The 27816-nt window shown below is 40.6% G+C and overlaps 1 protein-coding gene across 4 annotated transcripts in view; it reads right to left on the bottom strand.

The window, feature by feature from the left end:
- ZNF385B (zinc finger protein 385B) overlaps nt 1-27816 on the bottom strand; it is a gene marked incomplete at its 5' end in the record, with an annotated part of 556508 nt that overhangs the window by 8536 nt on the left and 520156 nt on the right. For all 4 annotated transcript variants that reach the window (XM_082261100.1, XM_082261101.1, XM_082261103.1 and 1 more), the window contains 3 exons: nt 13953-14054; nt 14323-14501; nt 23023-23265. In XM_082261100.1, the coding sequence (XP_082117226.1) occupies nt 13953-14054; nt 14323-14501; nt 23023-23265 (524 nt within the window). The remainder of the gene's footprint in view (nt 1-13952; nt 14055-14322; nt 14502-23022; nt 23266-27816) is intronic.

The raw sequence follows: 27816 nt of genomic DNA, 5'->3' as shown, positions 1-27816 counted from the left end.
GTGTGACCACCCTTTGCCTTGAAAATGGCATCAATTCTTCTAGGTACACATGCACACAGTATTTATAGGAACTCTGCATCTTGGAGAACCAACCACAGAACTTCTGTGGATGTAGGCTGCCTCTATTCCTTCTGTTTCTTCATGTAATCCCAGACAGACTCAATGATGTTGAGATCAGGGCTCTGTGTGAGCCAAACCATCAATTCCAGGGCTCCTAGTTCCTAATGACATTGGCTATATGTTTGGAGTCATTGTCCTGCTGCAGAATACATTTAGGGCCAATCACACCCCTTCCGGAGGGTATGGTATAATGGATATGTATCTTCTTGTATTTCTTAGCACTGAGACGCCATTGATCCTGACCAAATCTCCAACTCAATTTGCAGAAATGCAGCCCTAAGCTTGCAAGGAACCTTCACCATGCTTCACTGTTGCCTGTGTACAAACATTATTGTACCACATTCTAGCCCTTTGGCAAACAAAATTCCTCCCACTACAGCCAAATATTTCAAATGTTGACTCATCAGTCCAGAGCACATGCTGCCATTTTTCTGCACTCAAGTTCCTATGTTTTCGTGCATAGCCTTGTTTCCATGTCGGAGGTATGTCTTTTCTCTGTATTACGTTTCCTTGGCAGACCACTGCATCTATGGTCCTCAATGTTGCTCACTCAAAAGAGATTGAACAGCGCATCTTTAATCACCAGTCTGCTTTGAGACCTTGTTGATGCAATATAACGATCTTTTTTGCTGTGCTCAGTCTCGCCATGGTGTATGACCTGTGACATAAACCGGTCTTCCACAACCACATTTTGCTGTTCCTTCATTTGAAATTGATAAGCATTAGTACCCGCTTGGTATAATGGTTAATCGTACTTCTAACTCTAATCCTACAAAATCCCTGAGTGTAAGTGTGCAAGGTGTGCAAGTTTAAGAATTGATGCTGGTTTGAAGCCAAAGGGTAGTCACACCAAATATTGGCTTGATTTAGATTTTTCTTCTGTTTGCTCACTTTGCATTGTTTCAAATGAACAATGAAAATATATATTTTTGAAAGCATTCTTATTTAACAGCATGTCTTCCCACCTGCCTAAAACTTTTGCACAATACTGTATATAAATTTGTGCTCATAAGTTTACATACCCTGGCAGAATTTATGATTTCTCTGCCATTTTTCCGAGAATACTGTATGAATGATAACACAAAAACTTTTCCCTCACTCATGGTTAGGGGTTGGCTGAAGCCATTTATTATCAATCAACTGTGTTTACTCTTTTTCAATCATAATGACTACAGAAACTACCCAAATGACCCTGTTCAAAAGTTGACATTGATTTTGGCCTGATAACATGCATACAAGTTGACACAAAGGGGTTTGAACGGCTATTAAAGGTAACCATCCTCACCTGTGAGCTGTTTGCTTGTAATTAGTGTGTGTGTATAAAAGGTCAATGAGTTTCTGAACTCCAGACAGACCCTTGCATCTTTCATCCAGTGCTGCACTGACGTTTCTGGATTTTGAGTCATGGGGAAAGCAAAGGAATTGTCAAAGGATCTGCGGGAAAAGGTAGTTGAACTGTATAAAACAGGAAAGGGATATAAAAATATATCCAAGGAATTGAGAATGCCAATCAGCAGTGTTCAAACTCTAATCGAGAAGTGGAAAATGAGGGGTTCTTTTGAAACCAAACCACGGTCAGGTAGACCAACTAAAATTTAAGCCACAACTGCCAGGAAAATTGTTCGGGATGCAAAGAAAAACCAACAAATAACTTCAGGTGAAATACAGGACTCTCTGAAAACATGTGGGGTGGCTGTTTCAAGATGCACAATAAGGAGGCACTTGAAGAAAGCATGACCGCGTTGCTAGAAGAAAGCCATTACTACGCAAATGCCACAAAGTATCCCGCTTACAATATGACAAACAGCACAGAGACAAGCCTCAAACTTTGTGATGAGACCAAAATTGAGCTTTTTGGCCACAACCATAAATGCTACATTTGGAGAGGAGTCAAATAGACATATGATGAAGGGTAAACCATTACTACTGTGAAACACGCAGGGGGATCGCTGATGTTTTGGGGATGTGTGAGCTACAAAGGCATAGGAAATTTGGTGAGAATTGATGGTAAGATGAATGCAGTATGTTATCAAAAAAACTGGAGTTAAATTTGCATTCATCAGCCCGGAAGCTGCGCATGGGATGTACTATCATTGATCCACTCTGGGGAGATCTCAAACATGCCGTTCATGCAAGACAGCCCAAGAATTTACAAGAACTGGAGTCTTTTTGCCAGGAAGAATGGGCAGCTTTACCATCTGAGAAGATAAAGAGCCTCATCCACAAATACCACAAAAGACTTCAAGCTGTCATTGATGTTAAAGGGGGCAATACACGGTATTAAGAACTGGGGTATGTAAACTTTTGATCAGGCTCTTTTGGGTAGTTTCTGTTGTCATTATGATTTAAAAAGAGTAAATACAGTTGACTGATAATAAATAGCTTCAGCCAACCACTAAGAAAGGTTTTATCATTCATATTCTCACAAAAATGGCCAAGAAATCATAAATTCTGCCAGGGTATGTAAACTTATGAGCACAACTGTACCTAAATAACTGAAACATATACTGTATGGTACCTTGAAAAGACTCTTTGAAAGCAGTCAAGTTTTCATTGTTCGCTCTGTCCCTACTGGAGAGTTTTAGCCTTTTTACCTGGTAACCTTTCTCGCGTTGACAGTCTATGACAATTTTCCGGCTGTCACCAGAACAGGAGGGGAGAGAAGGTTTTCCAATGGGGACATCTGTGCCGGTGACAACTAATAGGGGATTTCCCCTTACTTTGGGTCAGGGGCAGATCCAGAGTCTAGTCTCGGGAGGGGCACAGCCAGAAAATAAGGTGTTGCTTACAGAACTGTATTTAGGGTATTATACGGTCCTAACCTCCTAACCTTGTTTAAAACAGTGACACTTGCGCGCAGAAGCAAACACATACGCAAGTCGCGCCCACATATGTATACGGTGTTCAAATCACACATGTGTGATTGTTAGAGCGAGAGCAATAATTCTAGCACTAGACCTCCTCTGTAACACTAAACTGGTAACCTGTAGAAAGTGACACCTATGGAGATTTTTAAGCACCAACATTTGTTGCCATTCCACGAGCGTGCGTAATTTTGAAGCATGACTTGTTAGGTATCAATTTACTCAATGTAACATTATCTTTCACATTAGAGAAAAAAATCAGGATAACTTTACTGCTTTCTTATTTTTTTATTCCCATAAGTGTATTTTTTCCAAAAACAATCGTATTTGTAAGACCGCTGCGCAAATACGGTGTAACATAAAGTATTGCAACAATCTCCATTTTATTCTCTAGGGTCTCTGGTAAAAAAAAAAAAAAAAAAATATATATATATATATATATATATATATATATATATATATATATAATGTTTTGGGGGTTCTAAGTAATTTTCTAGCAAAAAATACTGATTTTAACTTGTAAACAACAAGTGTCAGAAATAGACCTGGTCCTTAAGTGGTAAATGATTGAACTAGACAATAATGTCAATACTAAAAGGGCAGCACTTTTTTTTCATAAATAATGGCATCCATACCTGACTGTATTCTGTGATTTTAGACATGTATCATTGTACTCACTTTTATAGGTAATACTATGGTGCTTTGGTGGGGGGGAGGAGGAGCAACAGAGACTGAGTCTGAGATAAGGAGGCAGCCAGCATCACACAGCTGCATTCATCTTTTACTGTGCTGGAGCCTGAAGAAGCTGGAGGGAGGAGGTAGGTGGAGCCAACACTCACTAGACGCACGGGGGGGGGGGGGGGAAGAAGGCTCCGCTCTGAATGCTGGGGCTTCGCTCTACTCCTCCTCGGGCCGTCGTGACGTCACTGGTTGCTAGACGCCAGGCGGTAATAGCAACCAGTGCACTGCAGGGAAGTATAGGCTAGAGGTGCGGCGGTACTACAACAACAGATGCTTTCTCCACACTGCCGCCACTGCTGGCCTGCTGCTAAATCTGGGAGAGACACTGGGAGCCTGAACTTGGTACTGGGAGTAGGTAACATTTTTGGGGGGCAATTGACCCTTTGCCCCCCCCCCACCCCAGATCCGCCCCTGCTTTGGGTAAGGGTGGGAAGTAAATGAAAATCTTTCTAACAGGACACAGACAAAAAAAATGACAGGATTCAACACTAAAAAAGTTTTGGCTTTGATTGCACTTTAAAGCGGGCATGATCACTTTTGACAGAGGACTTGGTGGTGTAAGTCATATTTACTTTCTAGATAGACATTTATTTCTCCATGACCAATGTAGATGAGAAAAACATTTTTCCCTGCGAAATGAATGAGGCCATCAACAAGTGAGAAGCATTAACTAAAGAGTTCATGACCAGAATGAATTGTATGTAAGTGTAATATTCTCCCTCTTCAAGCAGTGAACCGCCAGGCTAAAACCGAATGTACATTGCAAATGACAGAGGTGCTCGCACTTGAGAAGTACAGTGTTTCCGTGCTTGTAAAGACCTTTACTTTATTTCTAAATTGCAGAAGCTCTTTCAGCATGCCCTCCTATATTACAAGCCTGATTGCATCTTTTTTTCATTTTCTTTTAGAACAGAGTTTGGTACGGCGGGTTGCTGATTGGAGCACTTGACCCCTGCCGAGAGCACAGAGGAGTGGCTAGCCACAGTCAAAGCTATTATAGATTCTTTTGCTGTAGCTGTACGATATAGAACATTTTCTTTTTGCTCCCAAATGCAGTGGAAAGTCTATCAAGAGTATGTTTTAAACAAATTGCATGCCAGTATGAAACGCATTAGTTAATGTATTTTCAATTTAGGTAAGAGCACCTTAAATAACATTTTACACAATACAATCAGATGTGTAATATCAACTGCATTACATACAAAAGTACAGCAGCTGCCTATTATCTTTACTGAGTACCTCTGTTCTAACTACAATCACTGCTAGACCAGAAATACTGCTATGCTGATTTAAACAAAATGTACATAAAAGGAGATTTCAGCTTTGAAAGGTTTAGTAGTGTCATACTGGAATACAAAGGACCCAATAACAAATTATAAAGGGCCCTCACAGGGTCACATACAAAAGTGTGTAGAGACACTGGGGTTGATTTATTAAAAGCAAATAGGTTGTTCACTTTGCAAGGGAAGTTGCACTTTGCAAAGGACTTTGCTCCAGAGCTAACTAAATCAGGTTTTACCTGTAAAAAACCTTCCAATACCTGTCAAGCCCCCTCTATTTCCTTAACACTTACCTGAGTCTTCTCACGATCCACCTCTGCCCCACTCTCCTCTCTTCTCCTACTCACAGGAGACTCTGAGAGCAGTGGGTGCCATTGGCTACTGCTGCTGTCAGTCAAATCCTGGGAGGAGGTAGTGTGGTCGAGCCGCACTGTGTCTATGGATGCACACAACCTGGCTCAGGAGCGTGCCTGCATGGGTGCTTTCTCAGCACACGGCTTGCTAAGGGGGCACTCCAAGATGAGGAGGTGTGGACAGCACCAGGGGGGTACCGAAAAAGAGGAGGTAAGACACCACTCTTTGCAATATGCTGGCATAGAGCAGGAAAGTGAATCTTATTTTTTTTTTCAATACAAAATAGACTTTACTGTTACTTGAAGCTCTGCTTATTTCCATCATCCAGCCATGTGCATGCAAAATGCTGTATTTTTTTTTTTTCACATGATTGGACATTCTTTCCAAAGTGAAATTTCACTAAGCTCTGGTTACAATCTCCTTGCAAAGCGCAACTTCACTTGCAAGCTGAACTACTTATTTACCTTTAGTAAATCAACTCCATTATCCCTAAGTAGTGTTGAGAGAACACGGACTGTATTATTCGTGTTCGTACTGAATAATTGGATTTTTGTTACCCGAACACGGACCCGAAAACTTTACTGTATGTTCGGGTTTAAAATCCGTGTTCGGTCATTTTATTTCCTGTTTTGTATGTAATGGCGCGCTTTCAACAGCCAATCAACAAGCGTTTAACTGGTGTGCGCCATCACAGCCATGCCTACTAATGTATTAGTAGCTGTGATTGGCCATCTGAAGCATGTGACCATGTCTTTATAAGTTCGAGAGCCCCAGCGCGCCGCGTCATTCTGCTGTAGTTTAGGGACAGAGCACACATCATACGTGCTGGCTGCTGATTAGGGAAAGACAGTGATTCTGTGAAAAATTGTGTCTGAAAAGAATGCAGAGAGAGGTCGGAGTGCAGGCAGGGAAAGTTATTAGAGCATTTTAGGGCCAGGCTGGAGATTAGGCAGGGTCAGTCTACATCGATTTTGCTGTGTGGGGGGTGGTGCAGTGAACGATCTTTTTGAGCATATTAGGGCCAGGCTGGCGATTAGGCAGGGACAGTCTACATCGATTTTGCTGTGTGGGGGGTGGTGCAGTGAACGGTCTTTTTGCCCTCAATTGAGCCCACTGAGGAGGAGGAGGAGGAGGGAGAAAAAAATCTATTTTTATCAGTCTGTTGTGTGCAGCGTTCAGCTATATTTAACTACAGATTGCTGTTCTAATTTGCTATTAAAAAATTAATTTAAAGGGGAATTTTTTTAAGAGCACTTGCCATGCTCTTAACTACATTTTGCTGCCATTTGCAGCACTCTAGCCCTTTCCATTGGTGTTTTAGAGCCATTTTAGTGCCTGAAAGTTCGGGTCCCCATTGACTTCAATGGGGTTCGGTGTCCGGGTAAAGTTCGGAAAAAGTCCGGGACACGGACCCGGACTTTTTTTTCAAGTTCGGCCAAACCCGCCGAACACGGACATCCAGGTGTCCGCTCAACTCTATCCCTAAGCTCTTTCTGCTCCTTTGTTTTTCCGCCTGGCTGCATCCATGCCACACTTTACAAAGTGAAGCTTGGTCTTTTAATGTTTCCCTTAAGCCACTGTAGATTTTTTTCATTGGGTTATGCCAAACTTCTTGTTATAAATATTAAACATGCCAGCCAATCCCTAATGGTTCTGGTTGAATAGATTGGGCTGTACAGATGTTAAATATTATAGGCACTCTGTTGGCACTTTACCAAAGCTGCTTGAAAAAGTAGTCTTTTAATATCTGTCTGTCCTCGAAGAATCTTCCTGTCTGAAGAATGCTCTGCACACGTCAGTGTGTGTCAGATTCCTGGTCCCCCACTGAGCTCTGTGGTTCCATTTGTCAACTCCTACATCACTAAAGGACACAGTAGGGATGTGGGAGCTGGCGGATGGAATATCTGTGCATGGTGGTAGACCAGGCATCTGATACACCAGGATATGTTGGTTGGAGAAGATGATTTGTTGTACAGGCAGCAGGACAACCCGTTATTAAAAGCCTTTTTCATCCCCATAATTTTCATTCTACTGTTGCTTACATTTTTATTTTTAAAGGTTTTTGTTAAAACACATAACATACTTGACATGTAGATTAGTGGTACTATACAATTTATTTTTTATAGAGATTTGTAACTAGAAGGATCTTCTTTCCATGATTCTCTTTGTTATGCCTGTTGGACACCATTTTTGATACATGATGTAGATGATTATTTACCACTTATAAAATATTGCCTTTTCAAGTTGGGCTTCCAAACTTTAAATATGCAAAATGACAATTCAAGTAATCTCACATAACGTGCACGGATTCAATTCCCCAAACAAAAGGAAGAAAGCTTTTCTACAATATAAAAAATTAAATGCAAAGATAATTCTACTTCAAGAAACCCACTTTATGAAGGATAAACATCCTACTTTCTTTCATAAAGCATATAATCAAACTTTTTACTCTTTCTTCCTCCCAAACTAAAGGTGTCGCAATTTTCCTCCATCATTCGTTCCCCATGGATGTCCAACAAGGATCCTGAAAGCCGGTTTGTCATTATCAAAGGTTACCTAACAGGTAGAGAAATGACTATTGCAAATTTATATGCACCTAGTGATGCTCAATCAACATTCTTTACCCAATGTTTTGATACACTACAACATTACCATTCACTACATATGATATTGGGTGGAGATTTTAATTCAGTTGTACAACCAAACTTAGACCGTAGTAAACAAAACCATAACTCTAAATCTTTCTCTAAAACTACATGTGCGAACTTGAATACACACAGCTCATAGATTCCTGGAGAGCTCTAAATATTGGAGCACGCAAATATACATTTAACTCGCATCCTCGCGACTCTTACTTGCGCCTGGACTATATTTTTTATGTTTATAAACTAAAGGGAAAAATATCTGAAAGAAGAAAGCACTACTAATTGAACTATAGTCATTTGGGACTGTTACATTTGTTTTATTTTATTGTACACAAGAAAGTTTGTCACTGAATATTGATAGCAGTTTTGTGGTTTGAAAGTAAGGTTTTGGTTTAAAAACAAATAACCGCAAGAACAATGTCCCAATCAAATCTATTGGACATATGCTTTGCAGGCATGGTCAGCCTGGTATCTTTACTGGGCTGCAGATGGTGCAGAAAGCAGTAGCCATTAGAGGAAGTAATGTATGCAGTGGCTGGTGGTGGCACAGTTGAATGTATCAAAGTGGTTAGAAAAGGGAGCTGGGGATTTTAAACAAAGGTTACATTTTACTTCTTTAGCTGCTTTTATTATGAAGTTATTCATTCTCAAATATCCTCAAAGATCACAGCAAAGTGTCTAATGATGGGTTTGGGTCGGTTTCCAAAGGTTTTAAAAACCCGTTGGTTACAATAGCCAGCTACCCACAGTTAGCATGCCGATGCCAGGGACGATGCCCAGCAAAGAATCCGGCTGGGTAAGGACATCCCTGGATCCTGGAGCAGGTAAGTGTTTTGTTATTAAAAGTCAGCAGCTACAGTTTTTGTAGCTGCTGACTTTTAATTTTTTAACTTTAGACTGGGCACCCGCTTTAACTTATTTTTGGAATCCTTTTAAAATTGCCGCTCTTCTGAAATCCTCCCTCCACAAGTACATCTAATAAAACGAACCAAACCAAAAGTAGAGTGAAAATGGGGATTAAAGGTGTTCAGAACGTTAGCTGTTTTGCTAGCTAGGAGGATTGAAGAAGAGAGGCAGTGTTGGTGTCAAAGGTTGATGTTAAAGAGAGCTCCATACTAGAGGACAAAGAACATCTAACTGTGTGCAAAAATGGTGAAAATTGGAGAAAAGCAAAACAAAAACCCTAGAACATATAGCTTTGGAATGTTACGTCTGCCAAACTGTAAGCAGGTTTAGGAAGTCCATTTTCAGTGATATAAGGTGGTCAGCGAGGCATAACACAACTAAGCAGTAAGCAGAGTTTGCATACTTAATGATCAGCTTCAGGTGCCCCCATGTACAAAAAAAAAAGTTTGCAAAAATGTTAATCTACAGTATATAGGCAAGAATATTATTATGCTGGTCTCTATCATGAGTATACCTATTTTAAAAGACTACTATTCCTCTATCAGTAACTGAACATATTTTTCCAAATTTTGCTTGCGCGAAAGATTTTGCAGAGAAACACTATTGGGAAGGGCGCAGATTTAATTAATAGTCTTTTATTGCCCATAGAAAAATATAACCTTGTCAGAAAAATTTCACCATTCTTATTTTAATTACTTCAGTTCATAGAGAGTTGTGGGCTCTGTTGGTCAGCCCAGCCTTTCCTTTGTACAATCAGAAAAATCCACGCATCTATATGTACTCTATAACTATGTGAGTTTAGAACTGAATTTATTTAAAATCTTTAATTGAAGAAAGCAGATCTAACCATGGCAATTTCACAACAAGTCCCTAAGAACCATACTGAGCAATACAAATCGGATTTGTGCTGCTCAGTTTGAAGTTGCAGTACAGCAAAACTATAATGGTTTTGAGTCTGTGTTATTTTAATGTTTTTAAGTTTAGTCATTTAAACTATTTAAAGTGTTCTTTTTTTACTATTTATATAAAATCTTTATTGTTTGAACAAACATATGATACATGATACTACCATGACATAAGATCAGCAGAGCCCTTTGGGTTATTTAGACAGAATGACAGTAGGTGTACACCAGGGATCCTCAAACTACAGCCCTCCAGCTGTTGTGGAACTACACATCCCATGAGGCATTGTAAAACTCTGACATTCCCAGACATGACTAGGCATGATGGTATTTGTAGTTCCCGAAAAACTGGAGGGCCATAGTTTGAAGACCCCTGGTGTACACTTTCAGACACTGGAAAAGAGAAATGGACAGAAGGCGCACCCCTCAAGCGCAGGAGTCATTTGCTCTTTGTACACTTTCAGACCCTTCCTCTCTACAGGACTCACTATCCTATCTTGCTAAAACATTTCCATCAAAATATTTACATATTCTAAAAAAGAATAAAAAAGAGGAGGAGGCCAGTAACGGGAGCCTACAAATTTTCATAGTACACATTTCCTTGCATAACCACTTGCATAAATCTACTATTGTGGTTTTAAATTAACTAAATCAAATAAAAATGTTTTAAGATAAAGGCGAACTCTAATGGTTTTTGGCAACTTTGTTTTTTCACATTATACAACAGTGTAAATTGTAGTTTGATAATGCCTTGTAACAATTTATGTTCGATAATATCTTGTAACTATTTGTATAAAGTCTTAATTTTATTTAAAAAAACAATTACAGGGCTCCCTAATGTCACAAAGCATACTAGGCTTTCTAATACCTTTTTTTCGGCATTGCCTTTAGGTTTTCAGTTAATCCAGTTAAAGCTAAACTTCATTTTAGATGTTTAAAAAACACAAATGAGCACAGTTACATATTAATTTAAAAAAAACCTGTATATATATATATATATAAATATATATATATATATATATATATATATATATATATATATATATATATATATACAGTGCCTTGCGAAAGTATTCGGCCCCCTTGAACTTTGCGACATTTTGCTACATTTCAGGCTTCAAACATAAAGATATAAAACTGTAATTTTTTTTGTGAAGAATCAACAACAAGTGGGACACAATCATGAAGTGGAACAAAATTTATTGGATATTTCAAACTTTGTTAACAAATAAAAAACTGAAAAATTGGGCGTGCAAAATTATTCAGCCCCTTTACTTTCAGTGCAGCAAACTCTCTCCAGAAGTTCAGTGAGGATCTCTGAATGATCCAATGTTGACCTAAATGACTAATGATGATAAATAGAATCCACCTGTGTGTAATCAAGTCTCCGTCTAAATGCACCTGCACTGTGATAGTCTCAGAGGTCCGTTTAAAGCGCAGAGAGCATCATGAAGAACAAGGAACACACCAGGCAGGTCCGAGATACTGCTGTGGAGAAGTTTAAAGCCGGATTTGGATACAAAAAGATTTCCCAAGCTTTAAACATCCCAAGGAGCACTGTGCAAGCGATAATATTGAAATGGAAGGAGTATCAGACCACTGCAAATCTACGAAGACCTGGCCGTCCCTCTAAACTTTCAGCTCATACAAGGAGAAGACTGATCAGAGATGCAGCCAAGAGGCCCATGATCACTCTGGATGAACTGCAGAGATCTACAGCTGAGGTGGGAGACTCTGTCCATAGGACAACAATCAGTTGTATACTGCACAAATCTGGCCTTTATGGAACAGTGGCAAGAAGAAAGCCATTTCTTAAAGATATCCATAAAAAGTGTCCTTTAAAGTTTGCCACAAGACACCTGGGAGACACACCAAACATGTGGAAGAAGGTGCTCTGGTCAGATGAAACCAAAATTGAACTTTTTGGCAACAATGCAAAACGTTATGTTTGGCGTAAAAGCGCTGGCGCTACAAAGTATTAACTTAAGGGGGCTGAATAATTTTGCACGCCCAATTTTTCAGTTTTTTATTTGTTAAAAAAGTTTGAAATATCCAATAAATTTCGTTCCACTTCATGATTGTGTCCCACTTGTTGATTCTTCACAAAAAATTACAGTTTTATATCTTTATGTTTGAAGCCTGAAATGTGGCAAAAGGTCGCAAAGTTCAAGGGGGCCGAATACTTTCGCAAGGCACTGTATATATATATATAGCACCCTCCCAGGTAGGTGCTAGGAAAACCATAGGGGAGGCCATGTCTGCTTATCAGGGGGGTCTGATTATTCAGCTAGGCTGTCATGTGTTTCCCAGGTGTGCCTGTTGAGCTTGGGGAGTCTCCCCACTATGTCCAATGAGGGCTCTTATTGGACAGTGGAGGAAACCTGACCAATAGCACACCAGGGCTTGTAACTATCCCAGGCGGCAGATTCTGCCACAATGCATCCTGGGATGGGGTATAAGTCTGAGGGGAGCACATGACAGAGGGTCTTTGGCGGGAGTCCCAGGAGGGGGGTGAAGGCTGTCACTCCTCCTGACAGCGTGAGGAAAGTGTCCTGGGCAGTCAGCCTAGAGGACAGAAGGTTGAGCTGAGCTCTGGGTCCCGATCGTGGAGTCTCCCTCTGCTTAACCGCATTGTCAGTTTCTCTGAGCGGCTATAGCATCCGGCTCTTGGAGGGTGTGCGGCGGCGGCTGGACCGTGCGCAGGCTCACCACATCGAGTCTCCTTGAGTAATCCGAGGCGGTTGGCTTAGCCGTACGATACTCACTGACTAGTGCAGGATGAACAGCTGAGCCGCCGAGGCTAGGAGGAGAGAGCCCTGTAAACATCATCGGGGGATATTTATTTCCATGCATGACTTCCTATCTGTTTGTGAGTACCTGTTTTTATGGCTTCTATTAACTTCAAATAGATGGTGTTACACTAGGGCGGTGTGCGCTCTGTTCCTTTATTTTTTGTACAGCTGCTTTGCCTCATATCCCATGGAGGGTTAGGAGAGCTGCCACGCTTCATTCATGTGTTTCACCACAGGCCATATTACAAGATTCCCTAGCTTGAGAATCAATCTCCAGGATCTGCGCAGGGACTGGTAATGTGTGTTTTCTCTGTGCTTGTTGTTGTTAGCAGTAACCCAGACAGACCCACATCCAGCACAATTGGTGGGAATTCTGCTTTATATATATATATATATATATATATATATATATATATATATATATGTTTATCTATATATATTAGTCAAAATTGATATCAGACTCCAGAAGGTAATTGCTAGAAGCCAATTAGGCCCAACCTAGAGAACATGCTTACAAGAAGGAGGGAGCACGGGGATTGTCCTTGCATTGTTAAGTCAGCAGTCTAAGGGAAAGAAATTGGAGGCAGAAATTCATCAGACATTCTTTACTATAGTCACCCATCAGATAAGGTCAGTAATATCACCATGATTTTCAAATGTGAACATGTGGGCAGCACAGTGGCTAAGTGGTTAGCACTTCTGCCTAGCAGCATCAGGGTCCTACCTGCCTGGAGTTTGCATGTTTTACTCGTGTCTGCATGGGTTTCCTCCTGGTACTCTGGTTTCCTTCCACACTCAAAAGACATGCTGGTATGTTAATTGGCCGTAGTATATAAATGTGAATTAGGGACTTTAGATTGTAAGCACCTTGAGCGCAGGGACTGATGTGGATGTGCACTATTTATGTAAGGCCCTGCGTAAATTGATGGCTTCATACAAGTTCTATAAATAAATAGGATAGAGTAGGATATGCACATTTATCTCCCAGTTGTGTTCCTGCACTGTCATACTACTACATGTTCATCTGGTAAAGATTAGAAGTGGCCGAAAGTGGCCACATTAAAAAGACATGGTCCACTGTTGTCACAATTCGGAAACCTCCTGAAGTGCATTTATGTAGACAGAAAGTGGCTGCAGGAGAACAGCAGTACAAATATGCAACCAAGGATGAAAACATGTGAAAATTGTATGGTCACAAAGAGAAATGTGGTACACAGGCAGTGGCAGGTACACAGGTAGCAATTAAAAAAAGGGACATCTACTCTACTATAGAAAAACTTTAATGGCTCGGAATAAGGCTCACTGGAAATGTGCTACTGTTTCCTTGTAAATTATTTGTATTACTTACAGCTAAGATACTCGGACTGCGTTGAAGTTTGTTATATGGACTATATTTAGGCTTCATGGGTTTTCCTGCTACTCTGTCCTTGTGTCTTCTGCTGGAGATGTGCTGAAATAATACAAGACAAGTCTTGTTAGTAAAATAAAATGAACAAAGATTGACTCAAGTAAAATAAAATACAGGTTAACAAAGACAGGCATCACAAATAATATAATCTGGCAGTAGTCTTTGTGCAGAAAATGGAAAGTAAATTATTGATTATGAAACCATGATCTTATGAACGGGGGTGTAAATTCCCAGAATACTGTAGTATCCTTTTAATATTGAATTTGTTTAAAAAAAGAAAAAAAAAAAAAAAACATTAAGGAGACTGTACCTGTTTAAGCTGGATTTCTGAATTTACATGAACATCACAGACTTCACAATGAAATGTTTTGTTCTGTAATCCTGAACCTTTGCTGCCATTCTGAAGTTTTAGCCTGGATCCAGACCTTGGGTAGGATTTTATCGGACCCGCACCATTCCGTGCCTCGAGCATTGTTTTGTGTTTAGAACCTTAACAAAAAAGTTGGAGTTGTTAGGAATATGTTATTCATGTAACCTACACAGGGTTATAATAACGATGATGTGAATTTAGTTTTGAAAAACAAAATGACATAAAGTGGATCTCCAGGAAAACAGCTAAATACACATAAATAAATGCATATATAGGAGTTATTTTAACTGGTAAAAATGTGTAAATTTATCCAGGCAGTCCTGAGGTTAATGGAGACATCCCAGACAGCAGTGACCTATAACCTGACTTCTATCTACTAGAATTAAGCCTCGAACACACGCACCGATTGCTGGCCAACTGATCGGCCGTCTTTTGTCCAGTGTTGTTGTGTTGGTTGAAATGTGCTCTAGACTGCACACGAATTTTGTCGGCCAACAACAACCAACTGCAGAAGTGATGTCATGTTCTGGTCTACTTTTCGTGTGTTTTTTCTTCTCTGAGCATGCCCAGTCTTGATCATCACATTTTTGTCGGCCGAAATCTGTACTGACTGAGGAACAATCGGCCGTTCTGCTGTTGGCCAACAAAAATTTTATAGCATGCACACCAGATTTTGTTTGGCAGAAAAGTCGCAGTCGGTTGTCGGAAGCATCATACTAACAAGCCGACAATCGGCCGATCGGACATTGGCTGAAAATTTACGGCCAAAAATCGGTGCGTGTGTACGAGGCTTTAGGCAATACAGCTAGGTCACCTCCCTGGCTTTAGCTTGTGGATGGAAAATAAAAAATCAGCAGTGATCTTCCCACTGCCAGTTCTACTAAATTTTTGAAAATACAATTAACATGTTTTAAATGAATGCCTTTGTGTATTAAATTGTGTATTTATAGCTGCCTAAGTCCAGCTGGATTAAATATCCAGAGTACTGTGAAAAGGTATTTACCACATTCACAGTTTTCTTAAATTCAGCATTTTTATGGTACATTAAATCTGATTTTCTTTAGTTTTTGCAGTACATGTGTAGAGCCTAAAAGGGGGAAAAGTAGACCAGTGTTGTTTCAGTGCCAGTTCCCCATTGTGCATGATAAGGAAATGTGTAATTATAGTTGTAAAGAGGTAACTGCCAATTCACAGTCAAAGAATGCTTTTCAGTTGAAAAATGTTCCAAACATAGGAAATATGTACAAGAAAAAATATAAAAGCTGCGATTAATGACATCTACTGAAAATGCAAACCAAGCTGACCAATTTTGCATGTAAATAAAACAATTAAAAAAAATTAAACAGGCTAAAAAAAATTCATAACAGCCACTATCTAAGTGAATAAGATATCATATTTATTAACATAAAGGAGACCTGTATTTAGAGAAATATGTAGACTGCCATTGCTTCCCACCTTCAGAAAAGTAGTTATGTGACTATCTTGCTAATTCAGTGTCTAAAAAATTAACCTGTGCTTTGTCCAGGAAGGCAATTCATTTAAGATGTTTGTAAATCTTAGATCCAAAAAGTGAAATGTTGCAGAATGCTGCCCATTATATTTGTCCGGGATTACTTTTTTGTCGAAAAACTATTTTTTTCTGCATAAAAAATGCAATTGGAAATGCCAGAAAGCTCACTTCCATCTATAGGTACATTACAGGGTCTCACTGTAGGTCTATTGTGGCCATGCTGTTGTACAGCTTCCTGGCCAGGACCACATCCTAACATGCTCCATGCTGCCACATGCACAGGTAGTAAAAAAGCTATAATTGAAAGCAACTACCCTAATGAGTTGTATGACAGTGACTGAGGGGGGGCATCAGTAAGGCCAAGGTCATGGAGCACCCATACTCTTTTTGATAGGACAAGAGGCATCGTGGAAGGGGAGGCAGAGGGTCACTCAACTATACAGTGTGCGTCCCCAACCAAAAGTCTGAAAAGATGCGCACAACATTTCAATGTTCACAATAGAAAAAGTAAGTTGTTAAAGGCAAAATCTCAAATTTTTTTTTTTCATATGTTAGTTACAAGGAACTTGGTGGAAAGAAGCATAATGAATTATGTACAGGTTTAATACCTATTTAAAGTGCAACTATGGGCAAATTAAGGTCCCCTGTTACATAGTTGTATTACCTGTTGATTCTGCCTGTAGAACTGTTATTTTTCAACTTCCTGTAACAGGCCAATCTGTCCTGCAAATATGACAGATGGAGGGGGTGGAAGTAACTATAAAACACTGCCAGAGTTGCTTACAATGGTCATTATTTATTATAAAACTTAAATGAGAAGTATCCTCACCCCATCTTCACAATTTGTTAGTCTACATACAACACCCACATACCTCCCTCCCCTCTCTTTTCCATGAATTCTCTAGGTTTGGGTTGTTTAGTCATTTCAAACTCAACATCTCTAAAAAACTGAGGCTCTCAATGTATCTTTATCGGATATTAGGATGTGCCAACTTCGCTCTAATTAATCTTTCCAATGGCAATCCAAGGGCATCTCCTATTTAGGGATTATGATTCCAGTTGATTTATCTAAATTGTTTTCTCTTAATTATGCTCCTATGTTATCCCATATTAGAAAAGATCTGGAATCATGGGGTAATTCCTCATTGCCTTGGAAGGGCCATATTAGTACTTTAAAAATTGACATTCTCCCTAAATTGCTCTACCTTTTCCAAACCATCCCTATCCAAGTCCCTAAATCGTTTTTTTCTTCTTTACGGTCTCTTTCTATCCATTTTATTTGGAATCGGGGCCTTTCTAGAGTTAAATACAAATTGCTTACCATCTCAAAATATCATGGGGGAGTGGGCGCCCCGGACTTCGAACTCTATCATAAAGCCAATGTGATGACTCACATTGTGGAATGGTTTCCTTAACCCTTTTCGAAGGCCTCTATTATGGTTGAACAGGACCTCTCCCCAGTAGATCTTTGGGCCCTTCTTTGGGGCTATTGCCAGGAAATATCTCACCTGCACTCCATTTCCCCGCTGACACACTCCGCACTAAAACTATGGTATATGAGGGGTCTCTGTTCTACTCTCCACTTGGATCCATCTCCACTCACACCATCATTTGATAACCCGGCCTTCCCTATTGGAGAGGGGGCCTCTACGGTTGGAACGTTTACCCAAGCCTCTTGGCAAGGTCGCACTTAATTTTGTGCACCCTCATCGGCCTCCTGCAGTCGCATTCAATGATACGACCAACTGGTAAACTTTCTTACATCTTTTTTCAGAACCTTATCCCTCTCCCCAAATGTACATAGGCCACCTACGGAGTTGGAACGGATCTGTGTTCTGCAAGAAATCCCTGGCCATCTTTTATCTTCCCTTTATTGTTTGCTCCAGACGCTCACCCAAACTGATCTGCCTACATACAACATGCACTGGTCTAGGGACTTGGGTAAGACATTTACCAATGCTAAATGGCAAACCTCTTTTTTTTTACGCATAAGTCCTCCATCTCATGTTACTCGCAAGAAAAGAACTTTAAAATTGTATCACAATGGTAAAGGGATCCACAGACATTACATAACATTTTCCCCTCCATATCGGACTCCTGCTGGTGGTGTAGCAGAGCGACTGGGACCTATCTTCATATCTGGTGGTAATGCGAGAGGATCCGACCCTTTTGGAATCAGGTATTTCTGGTTTATAAAAAAATTTATGAGACCGCTTTGAGACCCACACCAGAAATTTCTCTTCTTTCCATGCTGCCAGGTTCTGTTGCTGTCCAAAGCAGGAGCCTACTGCGTTTTTTTTCTTTCGGCTGCCCGTCAGCTTATTCCATTATTTTGACTTTAGCCGCCTGGGTCTCAACCATGAATGACATTATGCGCACAAAGGAGATGTTGGCCTAAATGTATGGCCTTATGGCTTGTTTTGTCACATTTCTCCTCCTCTGACTCCCTTAAAAATATGCTCTTCTCTCCCTAATTACTAAAAACTTTTTTGACTTGTAATTTTGGGAGCTTGCCCATGGCCTTCCCTGGTTCTTCCCCTGGTCCCTCCCCTTGCCGGTTTATGGCTCTACTGTTTATTGCTGTGCATTACTTATAGTTTATTATCTTTCCTAATATCCTGTCAGGAAAGAGCTCACCTGCTGGTGGCACTGTAGCTCCCAGATCCATAGGCTGCAGTTCCAGTGTCCACCAGCGGGTGTCTCTCAGTAGTCAGAAGCGAACATCTCATGCAATCAGTCATCACCTGATGCTGGTTGCAGGAAGTATATTTAAACCCTGTGTATGCTTCTTCTCACTGCCTTGGTATTGTCTCCATGTGCGTCTGACCTGCATTCCTGTGTCCCTGTATCCTGATCCTGGACTCTGATTCTGACCCTGCAGCCTGATTCCTTCCTTCCTGTTTGCTTACTCCGTCTCCTGTAACCCTCTCTCTGTTCTGTCTTGCTCCCAGCTCCCTCTGCTTGATCTCCCGTGTATGACCCCGGCTCTGTTACAATTATTATTCATTTATCCTGTTTTGTATATATTTGGTTTGAGCAGTTATTTGCTGTGTGTCACTATTGTTTGGTTATCTGGTTGGATTTACACAGTTATAGTTTTCTGGAGGTGCGTTTACATTTGTGTTATTCACTTATTTTTAAATAAATTAAATTCTTTACACCTTAGTTATGTCTAATATTCTCTGTGTCAGTCCACACATTTCTGGTCACACCTGTTGCTGACATATCCGCTCCATACTTTTTCTATTTCTTTCCTCCTTTTTTCGCTTTTTTTTTTCCCTCTCTCCTTTTTTTCTATCTTTTACTCCCCCTGCTTATACTTAAAAATGATTAATTCTTTTTTTTTTTTTTTTTTTACAGACCTTTTTATTTGATGTCTTACAGTTTTTTCATTTTTTTGTTTTTTTTTCTTTTACATCTTCTTATGAGGGATAGCCAAAAGCTTTCTCCGGTATAACAGGTTTCTTTAACTCTATATATGTATGGCTTCATGGTTCCCAATTATTTAATATGAAACTGTATTTGTTAAACTCCAATTATGCTTCCTGCTGTTGGATTTTATTTTTTTTCGAATTTTGGATCCTATACACCCGAATTGTCTGTAATACTTCATTTGTTTATTGTTAAAACTTTTCTACATTAATAAAAATATATTTTCACCCCTAAAAGAGAAGTATCGGGTTTACATAAAAACAAAAAACCTCATTGGATGCAGCATCGATCCAAACTGAGAACTGAGAAGTCAAAGACCGCTGATCACTCAGTTCCCCCCTCCATTCTGAGCAGCAAGCAGTGACTGTCAGTCACCGACTCTCTACTCTGCCCCTCCAGCGCTCACTGGATCGCTAGGCTATGGAGGGGGTGGAAGTGGCTGGCTCAGTCTCCCAGCGGCACAGCAGAGAGTTACAGCCTGCTGCTAGTCCAAGAATCTGGGTGGATCCTGACTGTACCGTCATGATCTTTCCCCAGCCTGGACCGGCTGAGTGACATAATCCGACAGCATACTTTAGCCTGCTATTAGCTGAAAACGGGCTACAGGAGTACAGAACAAACTGCACTCCTGTGATCCATAGGAGAAGTAGGGCCAAAAAAAAGCTTTGGCCATACTTTAACTCTCCTTTAAAAAAAAAAAAATGTTTTTGTTCTAACAGTTTGAAAAGTGTTAGCTGGATTTAAGCTTTAAAGTGATTGTAAAGTCTTGTTTTATTTTTAATTAGTAAAATAACAAACATGCTATACTTACCTGCTCTGTGCAGTGGTTTTGCACAGAGCAGCCTGGATCCTCTTCTTCTTGGATCCCACTTCAGTGCTCCTGGCCCCTCCCTCCTGTTAAGTTACCCCACAGCAAGCAGCTTGCTATGGGGGTACCCGAGCTGAGCCACAGCTCCGTGTGTCCATTCAGACACAGACTCGTTGCCCAGCTTTGCCCTGCCCACTTTCTCTTCTCATTGGCTAACTGACTTGGATTGACAGCAGTGGGAGCCAATGGCACCGCAAAACTGTCTTAGCCTCAGAGGAGGGGAGTCCTGGGCAATCGTAACACTCCTGCAACATTGCTGGATCTAGATGGACCTCAGGTAAGTATTAGGGGGGTTGAGGAGGTTGCTGCACAGAAGGCTTTTTATCTTAATGTATAGAATGCATTAAGACAAAAAAATCTTCTGTTTTTTCAATCACTTTAATATCCCTTTACTTGAGGGAGGATGTGGAAAATAACAGATCGACAGCTAATAAAACTATACTAAGGAAAACAATAAACACTGGGGTTGATTTACTAAAATTGGAGCATGCAAAATCTGGTGCAGCTCTGCTAAAAAAACAATCAGCTTCCATGCTTTATTTATAATTGCCTAAGTTATGTTAGAAGCTGATTGGCTACCATACATAGCTGCACCAGATTCCAAGTGCTCCAGTTTTAGTAAATCTCCCTCACTATGTTAATACTACTGACAGACTGCATCATATGTATACATTTTGCCCATAGATACACTATTCCTGCTGTCCTTACCAGCTCTACGTACCTACTGTATCTTCTCTTTGTTCTCCTACTGCTCCGTTTGGCTGCCAGAAAGGGAAGAAAATATCTGTTTTTTACAGGCACTGGGGGCATGGAACTCACTCTCCTTCCTCCAGTGTGAGAATGCTGATGATTGGTGATTGGCCACTGCATATTTAGAGGTCAGTTAATAAAGTCAATGAAAAAAAAAACAGCCAACCAGAATTTTTAGAAGGAGAGGTCACTAATGGCAGCCTTTTTTTGTTTCTCTGAGTACAATTCTCCTATAATGCAAAAGGTAAAAAAAAAAAAAAATACTTAGTGGCACCCTGAAGGGTCAAAGAAAGAAAATGGACATGTCTTCCCTTAATACTGTCCTGTGAGATACCCTACTAGCACAAAGAGAAGTATATCCAGTGCTTTACTTCCAGCACATGAAAAAGCCACGTTGTCCCAAGAGCCACTGTGGTCCTCAATTCCTGTTTAGACAGTGGCAAATGCTCACAACATTATTACAAATAATAGGACCGATCCTCTAAAGACATCACACAGATGAAACGCACGACTGTGAATGAGGAGACAAGCACACAGTTTTTGATGAAACTGGCACTTTGTGTGCATCTAAGAAGAAAAGACTTTTGTGATACCATAGACTGGTAAATTAGCACTTTATTATTTGAAATAAGGTTTTGACCATGAGCACTTTATTTTAGTGAAATTCTGATTACATTGCACATACAGTATATTTGGTATAGAGCTGCACCTATTGCAGTGGGTGTAGAAAAGAATCACCCCCCTTTAAAATAATCACATTTTGTTGCTTTACAGCCTGAAATACCCCAAAGTACACAACAAAAATGAGCACACAGTGGTTGAAGGAGAAAAAGTTGAATGTCCTTGCATGTCCTAGTCAGAGCCCAGACTTGAACCCCATTGAAAATCAGTAGAATGACTTGAAGACTGCAGTCCACAAACGGTCACTATCAAATGTAATATATTTATTGAATATAAATATTCCAAAGTCTAGATGTGCAAAGTTAGTAGAGACATATCCCAACAGACTAAAGGCTGTAATTAAAGGGGTTGTAAAGTCAGGAGGTTTTTTTTATTTAAAAGCATTCTGTGTTAAGGTAAAATAACCTTCTGTGTGCAGCAGCCTCCCTCAGTCCCCCTAATACTTACCCAAGTCCCCTCTCAATCCAGCAATGTCCATGACTGTCTCAACCGTCCGGGACTCCCCCCCCCTCATTGGCTAGGAGAAAGCAGCAACATTGGCTCCCGCTACTGTCAATCAAAGTCAGTTAGCCAATTAGGATAAAGAGGGGGCATGGCCCAACCACAGCTCCATGTCTGAATGGACACACAGAGCTGTGCCTCGGCTCAGTGCCCCCATAGCAAGCTGCTTGCTGTGGGGGCACTCAAAGGGAGAGAGGAGCCAGGAGAGCTGAAAAGGAGACCAGAGAAGTGGATGATCTGGGCTGTTCTGTGAAAAACCAACTGCACAAAGGAGGTAAGTATAACATGCTTGTTATTTTTATTGAAAAAAAAAAAAAAACTAGACTTTACAATCACTTTAAAACAAAAGGTGGTTCAACAAAGTACTGACACAACTCAGTAATTCTGTTTTTGATTTTTTTTTTTTTTTAGTTTTTCTGACATGTTGGTGTTATATCTTTCACTTGGATGTTATAAGTTGTACTGAGTAAATACAGCTGGATAAAACAAAAACTGTGCCTGTCCCCATTTCAGGGTGCAAAGCAACAAAATATGATTATTTTAAAGGGGGGTGATTCTCTTCTATACCCACTGTATAAGCATAATCAGTAACACTATTTCTCTACAGAGATGTAGGAGGTGCGTAGAAAGAAGGGAGCTCCTAATAATACCACCTAAGACTCAGAGACTCATCAGAGACTCATTATTTAATAAGTGGCAAATAAAAACCTGTTCCTCATAGGACTTGTTGAAGTGTGGCCAGCACAAGGAGGAGCGGAATCAAAAAATCAAAAAATACCAGAAGAACGGGAAAATGTGGGAGTCACAAATAGAGCTGCTTTGGGCGACCCAAAGAGGTGAAATTCTGGAGTCAGTCTATAGTGCCCCTCGGTTTTTAGTAAAAATATGGCAGACTTACCTGTGTTGTGTGCTTCCAGCTGTGACAGAGAATTGACAGCTACTTTGCATAGTGAACAATACAGTAGCTTCTTGGCTTTCTCCTCTTCTGATTCAGAAATAGTGATTGCGCTGCCATTAGTGCCTTTCACCAGTGTTGTGGGTATCACGGCTGTTATTGCCACCTCTGACTTGGCGATGAATGATCTTATTTCTGTCATGCTGTGACTAACGGAATTGATGCTTTTTAATCTTTCCTCGTCACCTGGAGGGAAAGAAAAAGACAAACGTCCGTATGTAGAAATAGTTTAGACACCAACCACACACAAGTTGTAAATATTGCCTGCAAGCTTTCATTAGAAGGGACGTTTGACATTTACATGCAATTAGGGTGGACCAAATTTGTTTGGAATGGAAAAGTGGTCTTATTCATCCATCAGTAGGAGATCAGAGCACCAGTATAATTTGCTTGATTATTCTCCTTTGCACATAAAAGTCCCAACATCCTTGTCATTTAAACAGATGACTAATTCACAATACCAAAGGGAAACTCAGAAACATCGAACTGTGCATCTATACAATTAACTTCCCTGAAATAAAATAGGAAAAAGAAAATACTTATAATGTATTTTAATGTATCTGTCTGATTTTTATTATATTATTATAGACATCAAAGAGCAGCCAGACATTTGTGAATGTTCTGACCAACTCTTGCTATTTGAAGTGCAGCTTCTATACTAAACAGAAATACTTGGGTTTCATGAGTGTTGCAGTTAAAGGCCCCATAGATGGCAAATGAGGAGAGACAGGGAAGTAGCACAAAGATTGTCCTGGCAAAGGCAAATCTGTCCAACCAGCCTATTACCATCAAGGACACTGTGTAAGGATGCTTTATAGACAGATCCAGAGCTCTGAGGAAGAAGACCTGTCCCTTTAAATGCATCAGCTAAGGTGTACCAGCTAAAGGAGTACTTCCACTCATCATTTTGAGGATGGAAATGTGAGGATGTCCCGTTCATAGAATGTGATGGATAATTACATGCCTGTAATTTTAACATTTTTGGGAGTATCTTATTGGATTTTACAATTGAAGTGGTGATTTTAGTAAGCAAACATTCCGACGCTTGTTGACATCCAATGTGGATCCACATCAATCATGCAAAAAAAAAAAAATCTCTACAACAACCTTTCACTAAATTACATCTCTTGGGGGCCCCACAAAAGGTGACAAAGGTGTGGTGGCATCATTGACCAAAAATGGACATTCCTGTGATGTCATAACTCAGTTAATGACATCCCCCCGAGACCCCCAGATAACCTACCTCACAAAGCGAATGAATACATGTAAATGTACTTATTCACATGGGGGGGGGGGGTATCTGGTAGTCCCCTTATTTCAAAGGTGGCTTTCAAATTCTGATGAGCTCCCCATCCACCCCTTATCCCAGTCTAGTATATATTTTTTACTGCATTATCTTATAAAAAAAAAAATTACATGTTTCTTTCATTGAGTTTGCTAAAGTATGGTCTGAGCATTCTCTCTACAAAAATGCCAGCTCTTCTGTCCTGGCAATTGCAATTCTAAAGGAGCAGGAGTTGACAGTATTGGGTCCATGTCCCATTACTGAAGTGGAGACATGACACCAGTTCTAGATCACTTATGATCGCCTTTATCAGAATCCAGTTTCAATTTATACACAAGGATCTTTATTGAAATGCTTTTTTTTTTAACTTCTTTCTGCTTCCCAGCTATTTTCGTTCAGTATTAATATCACATACCGATCAAGACAATATACTCTTCACACGCAGTGCTCTCTGTAAAAAATGAACAGCGCAGACAGCACAAGGATTAGTCTTACATAATTCAAAATTATGTAAATAAAATCAGTTGGCTGATCACTATCTGGCTTATATACACAAGAGCAGCACTTCAAGTGAAAGTTCATGTAAATAGTTCCAATAAAAATCAGAGTAAAAGAGTCCAAAAGTGCAGTTGAGAAAATCAACAGTGCCATAAGAGATCCTCCACCGACAGTATTCCACACACTGACCCCTACCATCAGGGATGGACCACTATTCTCACAGGGGTCAGATATACCTTATCTGATTTACAGGGATCACACAACCACTGAATATTAACCGTCCTCCCGGTGAGAGAAGTACATCGGCTTCCCTAAGATTGCGCTCCAAATGTTAAAGAACGGCTAAACCACTAGAAATGGAAAGTGATGCCACATCTGGCCCTACACATAAACAAGGTGGTTCATTAGCCGAAAGTGACACACAGACTAGAATATCTAATCAGCTTATAAGCCATTTAGATATTCTAGTTCATGCGTCAGTTTCAGCCAATGAAATGAACACCTTGTTTTGGTGTAGGGCTTTATGTGGCATCCCTTCCAGTTTCTGGTGGTTTAGCCTGTTCTTTGACATTTGGTGCACAATCATAGGGAAGCCGATTTCCGGCCTCCTCTGCATATAAAAGTGTCGTACATGCGCAAAGCCATGCCCCTGATAACGTCTGTATGGCGAAACACGTTGGGTGGAGCTGGATTGTGTGACATCACCGCTCACAGAGGTCGGCCATATTGTTGGTTGGAATCATCTCATTGCATTCATTGATTTACATGCAAGTTTATGCTGTTCGTTTAGTGAGTGCATTTTATTGTTTTAATAAACGTGGAACACACTAAGTCTCCTTGCTGATTTTGATCCCAATGTGCCTAACCTTGTGACTGAGGATCTGCTTCTCTCACCGGGAGGACGGTTACCATTCAGTGGTTGTGTGATCCCTGTAAATCACATAAGGTGTATCTGACCGCTGTGAGAATAGTGGTCCATCCCTGACGGTAAAGGTCAGTGTGTGTAATACTGTCGGTGGAGGATTTCTTATGGCACTGTGGATTTTGTGAACTGCACTTCTGGACTATTTTACTCTGATTTTCATTGGAACTATTTACATTAACTTTTACTTGAAGTGCTGCACTTGTGTATATATTATGTTATCATTTACCTCCAGTAAATTGTGCTAGCTGCTCTTACATTTTCACTTTTCTATATATTGCTACTGTAAGCATGGGTTAAGTTTATTTGTTTATACTATCTGGCTTATGTGAGTACAGGGAGGGGTGGAAAAATAAATTCAGAACTTCTGTACTGATCATGGTGGTCACCAAGATATGTTTGTACCTGCAGTAGCTCAAAGAAAGAGTTCTGGCGCTACTCCAACAGGTAGTTTCCTGAAAATATCATGCAAACATGTAAAACACAAATATCCATAAAAACACTGTTCGCCCAATCCTAAGTATTGGATAGCTTGTAGATGTGATGAGGAGAAATTAAAGGATGGCGCTCAGGTGTGTTAATAGCTGATAATTACCCCAAAGGAGACATAGATAAATGATCCAATAAAAGTTTATTCCATGAATCCAAAGATAAAAAGCAATGTGTTAAATGAGTGATTCCTCCTACCAGTCCATGAAGTCTCTGTATATCACTGCTGCCTCAGCACGACTCCCTGATGTGAATCCCAGGGAAAGGAGAAAGCTGGCAGATGGAGATGGCATAGAGAAGCGGGTCCCAGCGGAGATAGGGGCTCACACGGTCCGGTGTGCGGCCGCTTCCTGGACCGGAGCCCACGCTGTGCTACGCTGATGCCCGCTGTGAGCGCCGAGGGATCGCACACTGATGACGTCACCGCTATCAGCGCTGTCAGCCGAGTGTGTGTCCGCGGCCGGCGGGGGAATCACCTGAAGGACGGGGAGCTTGGAGGAAGATGCTCGCTCGCTTCTACAGAGCCTCCCGATTGCCACAACGACATGTTTCGCTACATTGGTAGCTTTGTCCGGACACACACTCGGCTGACAGCGCTGATAGCGGTGACGTCATCAGTGTGCGATCCCTCGGCGCTCACAGCGGGCATCAGCGTAGCACAGCGTGGGCTCCGGTCCAGGAAGCGGCCGCACACCGGACCGTGTGAGCCCCTATCTCCGCTGGGACCCGCTTCTCTATGCCATCTCCATCTGCCAGCTTTCTCCTTTCCCTGGGATTCACATCAGGGAGTCGTGCTGAGGCAGCAGTGATATACAGAGACTTCATGGACTGGTAGGAGGAATCACTCATTTAACACATTGCTTTTTATCTTTGGATTCATGGAATAAACTTTTATTGGATCATTTATCTATGTCTCCTTTGGGGTAATTATCAGCTATTAACACACCTGAGCGCCATCCTTTAATTTCTCCTCATTGTACCTGCAGTAGAATTTTTATAAACCAAAAGATCCAAACTAGCATTTTTTTTATTATTATAAAGGTGAAGTTTTAATGGTCAGTCTGCATATAATATGCTATGCATATGTCTGCCCTGTAATATGTAATATTACTGGAGTAATCCTGATGCTGACAATGTACTTTACAATGTAAAGTAGTGAGTATACAGCTTGTATAACAGTGTACATTTTTCTGTCCCCTCAAAATAACTCAAAACACAGCCATTAATGTCTAAACCGCTAGCAACAAATGTGAGTACACCCCTAAGTTAAAATATGCAAATTGGGCCCAATTAGCAATTTTCCCTCCCCAGCGTCATGTGACTCGTTAGTCTTACAAGATCTCAGGTGTGAATGGGGAGCAGGTGTTTTAAATTTGGAGTTATCGCTCTCTCACTCTCTCATACTGGTCACTGGAAGTTCAAAATGGCACCTCATGGCAATGAACTCTATGAGGATCTGAAAAAAGAATTGTTGCTCTATGTAAAGATGGCCTAGGTTTTAAGAATATTGCCAAGACCCTGAAACTGAGCTGCAGCACGGTGG

The sequence above is a fragment of the Pelophylax lessonae genome, assembly GCF_965119305.1.
Source record: "Pelophylax lessonae genome assembly, chromosome: 6".
Lineage (NCBI taxonomy): Eukaryota > Metazoa > Chordata > Amphibia > Anura > Ranidae > Pelophylax > Pelophylax lessonae.
The sequence above is the reverse complement of the archived record's forward strand: the minus strand, read 5'-3'. Positions and strand labels throughout refer to the sequence as shown.